Here is a 12,338-nt window from a genome sequence, read left to right on the forward strand (position 1 = left end):
CTGTAATTAAGTGTGTAATGTTTCTCCTGCCTGATGTGTAGAATGTAACAAAAGGAGGAAGTGCTGAACTGCAGTACCTGACAGTGTAGTAGGAGTATGGGATTTGAGGCATTCTTAAATGGTCTACATAATAAAGGGTATAAAAGGGAGAAGAGGGTCACCCTAGGACCCTATTACAACAAAACAGTGCAAATAATATTTTTTATGTGTATAGTGCCCAGATTGTTCCTTGAAAGTCTTGCATAGTCTTATTATTTAGTTTTAAGTTCACATCTCGTCAGTCAGGCTTTGTGCCATTCATGTTATTACAATTCCTTCTAACATTTAAACAACAGCTTGCTGTTTTCCTCTGAGATAATAAATTCTACCTAACCTAACCTACTTTATTTCTATGTATTTTAAAATGAGCACCAATTATTTTAAATGACTGAAATTCATGTGGCAGTGTACAGTGGTCATTGAACAGAGTGAATTTGTCTGACACATTTAATCTGTTGCCAATATCATACTTAAATTGAAAAGGTTTAAATTTTAGTTTACAAATGAAGTTTTTGAAATTTCTTTTACCAATATTATTTCCAAGCATACATGTCCAATCGTTTCTTCCCTGTTTTTTTCATTTTTAATTCTGTCCCTTTGCATTTTTCCATTTTTGTCCGTGAAGGCAGCAAAATCAGATAAGAAAAGGTGATCTGTCAGCTTTGTATGCCACATTTTACTTCCCTTGCTTTTGACACTTGCAGCAATAAAATGTGATATAACAGCAAATAATGACAGAACACAAGCCTTTGATCACTGTATACAGGGTAAAAATGTTTAACCCTTCCAAAACGGTTTTTACTTATTTTGGCCAGCAGTTGCCTCAGGACTTGCAACTCAATGTAATGGCTTTCTTTGTATCAACACTGTATCAGAAAGAGATACAGTCAGTCAAAAAGTTTTGGACTCCGTATAAGAAACCAGAATGCACATATTTGATAAATTACAAATATGCAATTGACTTGCACTTAAGGATCACTGTCTGCTATTACACAAATTAAAGTTCAAATCTTAGAGCCATTCACGTGTTGAGACAGGTAAATAAATATAAGTGTCCAGCAGCGCACAATCAGTGTAAAACTGTGAGTTAACATCTTCTTCTACAGGTGGAATGCCATCCTTATCTTGCACAAAATGAGCTACTGGAACACTGCCGTGACAGACAGCTAATCATGACTGCATACAGCCCGCTTGGTTCTCCAGACAGAGCATGGAAACATCCTGAGGAGCCTGTTTTGCTAGAGGAGGCGTCTATCAAGATGCTGGCTGAAAAGTATGGGAAAACTCCAGCACAGATTATCCTGAGGTGAATATTTTAAAACTTTTGGTATGTCTTCTTTAACAGATAAATACACTTCTAGAGGAGATAATCTATCTGTCTGTCTGACTGTCAGTCTATCTGTCTGTCCTTCTGCACAGAATGAAAATATTGCTTTACCACTGCAAGATCAGCCATCTTCCAGTTCTGCAACTCTGAACAAAACGCAGGCATAACAGACTCCTATGTATGATAAACCAGTGAGTTAGTCGTACTAAATAACTGCATTAATCCATGTTTGCCATAATTGGTAAACACATTGACGGCATAGTGATCCAGTGGATAGTGCTGCTGTCCAGTGACTTAATTTTTCTCTACAACCTAGTATCTATACTTATTCCAATACTGCTCAGTGGAGCATGCCCAATGATGGGCAGTTGTTCTTTTTAGACTTAGTATATGGAGTAATCAACAGGGGGAGCTTGTGAGCTACACTACTCATCAAAAAGTTTTAGAACACTTCAGTATTTCCAGTTTTTCTTCAAATTTAATCAGTTGAAATGCAGTGAGTGACCAAAAATGGTGAAAAAATAAGCAGTAAACTGCCAGAGGTTTAAATTTACAGTTTAGGTTAGAAAAAAACTGAAAAACAATGGAAATTTCAGAATATTATAAATGGGCCTTCTTCAGGGAACAACTAACAGATTACAACATACAGATGTTCTGCAGCAGTTAAAGTAAATTAAGCTTTGAAGTTTAAGCAAACAATTTTCACAGGTGTCTCAACTTCTGTTGATTACTTAAAAACCCTCTGTCTGTCGTAAAGCGTAGTTGGATCAGACTACACCCTCTACCCTAGAAATTTGTAAATTACAGTTATAATAGCAAGGAAACAGTAATTAAGAAATGAAAAGAGACAGAGCGTTATTGCCCTTAGAGTGTAGGTCATTCATTTAGAGAAATTGGAAAGAAAAAATCAAAGTGTCGGTGAGTACAGTGTTCTACATAATCCAAAAGCAATTAGAGACTGGAAGGAACTCTGACAGGAAGAGATGTGGCAGAAGCAAAGTCACAACCCAACCAGAAGACAAGTTTCTGAGGGTCAGCAGCTTGCATGATCACGGGTGCCTCAAGGTACAAGAGCTTCAGGCACAGCTTAACAGTGGTTGAAAAAGAACAAGTCTCAGTGCCCCTGTGAAGAGGAGACTTTGTGCTGCAAGTGAGTGGCAGTAAGAAAGCCATTCCTTAAAGGACAAAATATGGCCTTGAAATACTGTCTGTGGACTACTGCAGACTGGAAGAAAGTCTTATGGACTGATGAATCAAAATTTAAAATCTTCGGTTCATCACGCAGGGTGTTTGTACACCGTGAAGTAGGTGAAAGGACGGCTCTTCAGTGTGTGACACCAATTGTCAAACAATGGAAGAAATGTGATGGTCTGGAGTTCATTTGCTGGAGGCAGATTTGGAAACTTGCATATAGTGACTGGCATTCTGAATGAAAAGGGCTACCACAATTTGGCTGTTATATCAGCAAAAAGTGGCTACTTTGATGAATCAAAAATTTGAATACAATTTTGTACACTAAAAAATTCCTTTACTCATTCTTTATTTGCTTTTGTTTTTTTGTTCTTTCCCAGTGTAATATTGTCAAAGTAGTACTTCAGATGGTGTAGTAACACTGTCTATTCCAACTCTGCTTTAAGACACACAGAGGGTTTTTAAGTAATCAACAGAGGTTGGGGCACATGTGCAAATTGTTTTGCTTCAGCTTGCAAGGCTTAATTTACTTTAACTGCTGCAGAACATCTCTAGGTTGTAACCTATTAGTTGTTCCCTGAACAGTTTTTGCTAACATAAACTTTAAATTTAAACCTCTGGCAGTTTACTGATTACTTTTCACCATTTTAGGTTTTTCATTGTATTTCAACTGATTTTAAATTTGAGGACAAGTTGGAAAAACTGAGGTGTTCTGGAACTTTTGACTGGTAATGTATGCTAAAGCTCAGAATAAACTGCAATTAAACCAAAAATATTAAAAATTAGTAACATATTGAAAAATCAACAAATACAATTCTTCTTTCGGCTGCTCCCGTTAGGGGTTGCCACAGCGGATCATCCAAAATTGTTGTCCGCATATTGATTTGGCAAAATTTTACACCGGATGCCCTTCCTGACTTAACCCTTCCCATTTATCTGGGCTTGGGACCAGCATGAAGAAACACACTGGTTTGTGCAATCCCTGTGGCTGGGTTAAATCAACAAATACAATACTGAGGGAAAACAAATTAGCTGAAGAATAGACAAAGGTAAACGGCTAACTGCCCCACTGGGCCTAACTAAACAATAACTTATCCCCTGCCTATCAGACAACATTACTAAAGATCATAACCGACCAACCTTCGTTCTCACGCTTCACTTTTTCCTGCTAGTTGAACATTTGTCTACCTTCTACCCACCTGCAAGTTTATTGGACTGTTGAGATAGAGGCATCTTTATACACTCAGGCTAAGATCCCTTCCAGATTAACCCCAGGAATTTCTTTAGTGCTCCTGTTTTCTGTATAATTGCTCTGAAGCCATCAACGTAGAGCTCCCTCTGGCAACCCCCAGAACTTCTCACATATAACATACTGAAAATTGCTGCTGCTGACCGTTTTATTGAATTACAATTTTCCCATAACCTATTGTCCACTAGTATCTTTTTGTTATTTTAGTAACGTCAGGTAGTGACAGTACCACTTAAGATGCCATCTATAATTTAATAATGCCATTGAAAATGGACAGTATTGCCTGGTGGCCCAAGAATAGAACTGTACAAAAAGAGTTTGAGAAAGATGTTTAACTTTCCTCCATTCAAATTGTTAAAAATAAAAAATAAGTAAAAAAAAAAAAAAAACAACAGGCAAAAACCTACATCTGAGCCCCATTTCTAAAGTGAAACTAACACATGGAGATTTGGAGAGACCTTCTAACCTACTTGCACACAGAGTCTCTAATTTACCTCAGGTAATCTGACTGTAGCCTGTCTTGTAGTAACATTTCTATCAACCGTATCTGAGTTCATTGTGCCTCTTGAGAGAATACATGTAGTTTACTAAATTTCTTTGGCAAAAACATAGTCATTCAGCCCAACATAGCTCACCAGTACTATTTGCATAAGTTTTCTAAAATAACGTCCAGCAGAGTTTTTAAAATTTTTGAATTACCACTTTCTGTCACACTGCTATTCCCTTATTTCATGTGTCTGTGGTTCCCTTTCTAACAGGTACAAAATCTACCCTTAACACATTTCCAACTACAGTATGTTCCCAAGTTCTCTGTGAAGAACTTAATTTAAAGTAATAACTGAGATTCACCCTACTAATTAATTTTCATAATTTAAAAACCTTCAATCATCTGAGTTTAAATACTTGGGTTCAACAGTACAGAGTAACAGGGATTGTGGAAGAGAGGTGAAAAAGAGAGTGCAGGCAGGGTGAAATGGGTGGAGAAGAGTATCAGGATTAATTTGTGACAGACACGTATCAGCAAGAGTGAAAGGGAAGGTCTACAGGATGGTAGTGAGACCAGCTGTGTTATATGGGTTGGAGACGGTGGCACTGACCAGAAAGCAGGAGACAGAGCTGGAGGTGGCAGAGTTAAAGATGATAAGATTTGCATTGGGTGTAATGAGGATGGACAGGATTAGAAATGAGGACATTAGAGCGTTGGATCAGGTGGGATGGTTGGGAGACAAAGTCAGAGAGGCGAGATTGTGTTGGTTTGGACATGTGCAGAGGAGAGATGCTGAGTATATTGGGAGAAGGATGAGAAGAATAGAGCTGCCAGGCAAGAGGAAAAGAGGAAGGCCTAAAAGAAGGTTTATAGATGTGATGAGAGGAGACATGCAGGTGATGGGTATGACAGAGAAAGATGAAGAGGACAGGAGGATATAGAACAAGATGATCCGCTGTGGCAACCCCTAACAGTAGTAACCGAAAGAAGAAGAAGAAGAAAAAGCTTCAGTCATCTACCCTCTAAATCTCCAGTTGCTTAAACTAAAAAGCTGATCTTCTTCAGTCTTTCCTCATCATTCAAGCCTCTCAGTCCTCTAAGCAGCCTAGCAGCTTTTCTCTAAACTTCATCTAGTGCTGCTATACCATATGACCAAATGTTTGTGGATACTTAACCATATGACATCCCATTCCAAAACCATGAGTGTTAATATGAAGTTGCCCCCTATATTTGTGGCTATAGCAGCCTTTATTTTTCTGGAAAGGCTTTTTATGGGATTTTGAAGTTTTGTCTTTGGAAATTAGTGCCCTATTCAGCCAAAAGAGCATTTGAGAGGTCAATTGCTGATCGTGGATGAGGCTAACGATTAGTGTTTAAGTTCATCCCAAAGGTGCTCCATAGGGTTGACATCAGGGCTTTGTGCAGGACACCCGAGTCCTGTCTTTATGGACTTGGCTTTGTGCATAGGGACACAATCATGCTGAGATAGAAAAGGGTTCTTCCCCAAACTATTGTGACAAAGTAGGAGATGCATGAATGTCTACAATGTCTTTGTGTACTGTAACATTTAAAGTACACTATGCAGTGTTGTTCTGGCATCCACCAAGCCCAGATTGGCACATGATACTGCCTGATAGTTCAAGTGTGATTCATCACTGCAAAAAGCACTTTTCCACTGTTCCAGAGTTAAATGGTGGTGTGTGTTACATTACTCTAGCACAGTGTTTCCCAACTTTTTTTGAGCCACGGCACATATTTTACCGGTACATTAGAAAAATCCCACGGCGCACCACCAAACAAAAATGTCACAAAAAGTATATGTAATGAAATATAATCTTCTAGTTTCAATTTACTCACAATTTACTTACCTTATAGATTCAATTTACTCACAATTTACTTACCCAGTGTGAAACCTGGGCCTGTTTAGTTGAACACGACGCTGATATACATGCAGGAATTGAAGAAAAACACAAAGATCTTCTTCAACAACTCTTGAGTCTCTCTGTTTTTTTAGTTTTTATAGCGGTCATGTCATACACCAGTCATTGAAAAGCCAAGCTCGCATAGGTAGGTTGTGGAAAATGGGAGCAGGGCTGAAATAGCTCTGCTTGCCAGAATGGGGAACTCTTTGGCAGCAGTCTGCCAAAAACTGTTCAAAGGTAGATCAGCAAAGCTCAGCTTTAAACCACGATTTTCTCTCAGTACAGTTATTTCCTCTTGCTCCTGCAAAGTCATGTCCTTTCCAACTGTGGTTGAGCTGTTCCTAACCCAGTCAAGGCAACCAGTGGAAACTGAAGGGAAATAAAATGACATCTTCTGTTCAAGAGTTTTCAAATTCTGGCCTATTGTCTCACACAGTGCAGCAATGTTGATACCTTGCCATTTCTGGGTGTGTGGGAACATGTCAAGGTTGGCACTTTCCACATGTTGTTGCCAGAGCTGCACCTTTGAACGAAATCTATTTATTTTATCTGCACTTGTGAGAGCAGGTTTTCATTTCGGCCTTGCATCCGTGTGTTCAGGTCATTCAAATGTCGAAATATATCCGCCAGATATGCCAGTCTTGCACACCACTCATCACTTGAAAGCAACTTAGCGTCATCACACCTCTCATTTGTCAAAAACACTTTTAGTTCCTTCCGCAGGTCATACACATGGGCTAAAACTTTGCCACGGGACAACCACCGGACTGCTGTATGCAGCAATAGCACTTTATGCTCCGCTCCAATTTCCTCACACAACGATGCAAACATGCAACTTTTTACAGGTCTTGTCTTCACAAAGTTTATCATGCGCACAACATCGTCCAATACAGGAGATAGGTCTGCTGGTAATGTCTTGGCAACGAGTGCCTCACGGTGCAGAAAACAATACGTTGCAATAACATCTGGATGTTGCTCTTTCACTCTGCTTACAAATCCTTTGGTGCGCCCGAACATGGCAGCTGCTCCATCTGTGCAAACACTTATGCAGTTTTCCCACTTAAGTCCTCCTTGTTCAAGGTACTCTGATACAACTTGAAAAATTGTCTCTCCTGTTGTTCTTTCTGGCAGTTCCTTGCAAAACAGGAAGTTTTCTCTGATGGTGTCTCTGTCTACAAAGCGCACATTTGCCAAAAGTTGTACATGTGCACTGATATGTGTAGATTCATCGAGTTGCAATGCAAATTTTCCACTGACGTGCAACTTTTCCAAAACAATCCTTTCAGTGTCTGCAGACATGTCCTCAGTACGTCTGGCAAGTGTATTATTTGAGAGAGGGACTTGGGCTATTTCTTTAAGAGCACCAGGGCCGACCATCTCATTTACAATGATTTTGCAGGCAGGTAGTATTAATGTCTCTGCCACCGTATGTGGCTGTTTTGATTTGGCGATGAGTTCAGCAACTTGGTAGCTAGCTTTAAGAGCTCTCTCATGCGTCTTTGTGGTTTTCCTCACTAAAGCTGCCTGTTTCTCAGTCTGTTCACGAAGTTGAATAAAATAGACTGTGTTCTTGTTTTGAAGTGACGGGTGTTTTGTTTGAAGATGGCGTTTAAGTTTGATAGGAACCATGGCACTGTTGGACAGCTTTTCCCCACATACCAAGCATAACGAAATCGGCTTGGTTGGTTCCCCGGTAAAAATAAATCCAAAGGAAAGATAACAACTTTCATTGTATTGTCTTGAGCTCAACTTTTTTGCTTTCTTCTGACCACTACTCACATTAGGGCCATCATCTGGGTCACAGTTTTCTCCAGGTCCCAGTTCGGATTGTATACTTTTTCTTTTCAGATAATTTATCCATCGCTATCACTGCTGTCACAGCCGACGCATCACTAATTCTATTGTTTGAATGGCAACAGGTAGATACACAAATTAATTAGCCATCTGCTGCCACCTAGTGGAAGAGTATTTAATTATTCTGCCTGTCACTGTGGCATAGATGAACAAAGACAAATTATTTGCAGTAAATAAATAATACTTTTCAGACCAATTAAGTGAAACTAGATAATTTTCCATGGTACACCTGATGATCTCTCACGGCACACTAATGTGCTGCGGCACAGTGGTTGGGAATCACTGCTCTAGCAGATGCTTGGCATAACTCAGATTGTTCTTTGGCTTGTGCACAGAGGCTTGGTCATGAAAACCCATTTCCTAAACCTTCCATTACACAGTTTGTTTGCTAATGTTGCTTGCTTCCAGAGACACTTTAGAATTCTGTTGTGAATAATGGAACCGAGGAGAGGCTTTCTTTCCCCGCTATGGGCTTCAGAACTAGACAGTTCTCTGTGAGCTTGTTTGGTCTACCACTTTGTGGCTGAGCTGTTGTTCCTCATCGATGCTTCCACTTGATAATAATAGCATTTACTGTGGACCTGGGCAGAGGTAAATGTAGTGACCTGTGGCATCCTATGACAGTGCCATGTTTAAAGTCACTGACCACTTCAGCGCAACCCTATTTTTCTCAATGGAGATTGCACGGCTATGTGTTTGACTTGATCACCTGTTAACAAACAGTCCATGTACCTGTGTATCAACAACCCAGTTGTTCAAAGAAATCTGTTTTCTAAAATGCCAAAGTGTACACACTTATTTTGTTTAGAGTTATCAGGTTATCGACCTCTGAGGGACCTGGTTAACAGAGGTGGATTTCTCCACAAATAAACTGATTATATACTGTTAATGGATTTTGTAGTCTGCGCATGTCCATTGCACTCTTGTCAGCTTGTGCATTTAGCTGCTTCGCACACTGTTGCAATAGTCATGGGTAGAAGCATCCACAAAATAAATTTCTAGAGGCAAATGTTCAGGCGATCACGTTATTCCTCTTCCTGGCTGAAATAGTCCGTCTCAATATTTCAGAAATTGCTAATCTTCTGTTGATAAGCTAAACGTACAGTGCTAAACTCAGCAACACATTTTTGAGAGCAGTAGAGTAACATGTTAAAAGTAACACGTTACATACACCGATTACTTTGTTAAAGTAACAAGTAACCTAATGCAATATGTATCTTACTGAAGTAACAGCACCTGCCTTATTATTATTCCAACAGCACTGAGTGTAAGGCAAGATGCACGCCAAGCAGAATAGAGTGTGCTGCCTGTATTCCGGTAACAAATAGCTGTAAAAAATGTCCCTAGCACTGATCCCTGATGGACACCACTTTTATCATCACCTAATTCTGAAAAGGTTCCTTTCCGCATAATCCTTTGTTCCTGACATTTAAGACACTTTTACAGCCACACTGCACTTAATAATAATAATAATAATACATTTTATTTATATAGCGCGTTTCCCATGCTCAAGGCACTTACAGAATATAATAAAGAATGGCAGCGTATACAGTATATAGCATTGTACAAACCAGATAAATGAATAAAGAAGATTAAGACAGTGAATTCTGAAAAAAAAAAACAGACAACATAATTGATGGTCTAGCACACACATACAGGTTACATGAGCATCTTGACAGAGAAGTAAACTGAGAGAAGGGTAATAAAGTCAAGTAGAGCTAAAAGCCTTCCTGAACAGATGAGTTTTGAGTTGTTTTTTAAAAGAATTCATGGAGTCAGCTGACCTGATTAATTTCAGTAGGTCATTCCAGAGTCTGGGCGCTATACAGCTGAAGGCCCTGTCACCCATGGAGTGTAGATTAGTGTGGGGTACAACAAGATTGCCAGAATCAGAGGACCTTAGTGAGCGGACAGCCACATAATGATGGAGTAGGTCACTGATGTAGTTTGGCGCGAGGTTATTTAAGGCTTTGTAGGTTATTAGTAGGATTTTATATTCGATTCTGTAAGACACAGGGAGCCAGTGGAGACGGAGCAGGATGGGTGTGATGTGCTCGCTGCTGCTGGTTTGAGTAAGGACTCTTGCAGCTGAGTTTTGAATAAGCTGGAGCTGTGATATAAGATTAGAAGGGGCACCTGCCAGTAGGGAATTACAATAATCGATGCAGGATGTGATAAAAGCATGGACAAGTTTCTCAGCATTAGAGAAGGAGAGGAAGGAGCGAACACGGGATATGTTACGGAGGTGAAAGTAAGAAAGTTTCTTAATGTGATTTATGAGGGAGGAATCAAGAATGACACCAAGATTTTTTTACAGTAGAGGCAGGTCTGATGAGATCACCGCCAAGATGGACTGGGAAGGAGCTCATTTTATTAAGTTGCATTTTAGTCCCAATTTGCAGGAGTTTAGTTTCATTGCAATTTAATTTTAAAGAGTTCTGCTTCATCCAGGTTTTAACTTCACTAAGGCAGGTTGTGAGCTGAGAAAGCTCTGATGAAGTTCCACTTTTAACATTGAGTATCATCTGCATAAAAATGATAACCCAGTCCATAGCTACGGATTATATGGCCAAGGGGAAGCATGTAAATACAGAAAAGCAAAGGACCGAGGACAGAGCCCTGAGGAACTCCTTGTGTGACTGGCGCTGAGCTGGATCTGCTGTTGCCAAGACTAATAAACTCTTGCCTATCAGTCAGATAGGACTTGAAATTCCAGCTTCTTTCAGTTTGAATACTTACCTCTCATGTGGTATCTATCAGTAGATTTGTGTGTACAATCGCATCATATACACCTTACTGGTTATATGCATTTCTTGGTTCCTCATAGAATTCTAGCATATTAGTGAAATATGATCTCCCCTGTGTGAACCCCTGCTGACTGCTCACTGGCACTCTAGCCCTTGACATTTGATTTTTAATCTTTTTATTAATAATTACTTTGTAGAAGCGAAGCTCTCAATTTACCAGTCGATCTATGTCCCAATACCCTCACCTATGGTCATGACCTTTGGGTAATGAACAAAAGAATGAGATTACAGATACAAGCAGTCTAAATGAGCTTTCTCAGCAGAGTGGTTGAGCTTTTCCTTAGAGACAGATTAAGAAGTACAGAAATACGGGAGTGCTCAGAGTAAAGACATCAATAGGAGCCAATTACGGTGGTATGGATATCTGATATGGATGCCTTCTGGACACCTCCCTTTGTAGGTTTTACAGGCACAATCAGCTGGGAGGAGACCCTGGGGAAAACGCAGGGCTTGATGGGAGGATTATATGTACCAGGTGGCCTAGGAACGCCTTGGGATCCCACAGTTTGAGTTGGCAGTTATGGCTAGGGAAAGGGACATATGGGCTTCACTGCTAAAACTGTTGCCTCCACGACCTGGCTTTGGATAAGCGGTAGAAAAAGTATGAATGAATGAATATTAATAATTGTTTTCACCAGTTTACCACTGATGCACATTAAGATTGCTGGACTGTAGCTTCTTACTTCAGTCCTATACTGTAACTATTTTTGGTACATTCACATATAATGTGAAAAGCACCGCCTACGGTGTTAATGTCAATCTATCTATAATGGATTCAGAAAGTTTTCAGACTCCTTCCCTTTCAGCATACTTTGTAATGTAGATTTAATTTTAAATACATGCACTGTTTTTGCCCGTCAGTCTGCACTCAATAACTTATAATGACAACATGAAAACGTGTTTTCAAAAAGGTTGGCAAATTTATTAAAAACCAATAACTGAAATCTTCCATTCATGCAAGTATTCAGACCCTTAATTCAGTACTTTGTAGAAGCCTGTTTGGCAGCAATTCCACCGTTTGTCTCTCTGTCCACATGACACAGCTCAGCTCCAAATGGACCGATTTTGTTTACAGACAAGTCCGCAATTTGTATCAAATATACAAACTGATCAATGCAATACAGCAAATCAAATGCAACACTAAAAGATACACAAAATAAGAAAATAAGCTAAAGTTTGGTAAAAGCTTGCTGCCTCACTTTCCATTGTCTGTAGTTTCAGTGGGCCATCGTAAAGACATGCTGCTTCCTGTTAATTTATTGGAGTTCCCTTCTGTTGACAGGTGGCAGACACAGCGTGGAGTAGTGACCATTCCCAAGAGCGTCACTCCATCACGGATACTACAGAACATCCAGGTGAGGCCTTGGAATTAAAAAACAAAATTTTTTTTTCCTATTTTTTTCTTGTATTAAGCCCTGTAAAACCATAATAACAGTTAATAATAATTCTTCACATTTATATA

The 12,338-nt window shown here is 39.6% G+C and overlaps 1 protein-coding gene across 2 annotated transcripts in view; it reads left to right on the forward strand.

Annotated features, from left to right (window-relative positions):
* akr1a1b (aldo-keto reductase family 1, member A1b (aldehyde reductase)) overlaps positions 1-12,338 on the forward strand; it is a 72,275-nt gene that overhangs the window by 50,675 nt on the left and 9,262 nt on the right. For both annotated transcript variants that reach the window (XM_028810882.2, XM_028810883.2), the window contains exons 6-7: positions 1,146-1,345; positions 12,159-12,231. In XM_028810882.2, coding sequence (XP_028666715.1) covers positions 1,146-1,345; positions 12,159-12,231 — 273 coding nt within the window. The remainder of the gene's footprint in view (positions 1-1,145; positions 1,346-12,158; positions 12,232-12,338) is intronic.

Source organism: Erpetoichthys calabaricus, chromosome 10 (genome assembly GCF_900747795.2).
Source record: "Erpetoichthys calabaricus chromosome 10, fErpCal1.3, whole genome shotgun sequence".
Classification (NCBI taxonomy): Eukaryota; Metazoa; Chordata; class Cladistia; order Polypteriformes; family Polypteridae; genus Erpetoichthys; species Erpetoichthys calabaricus.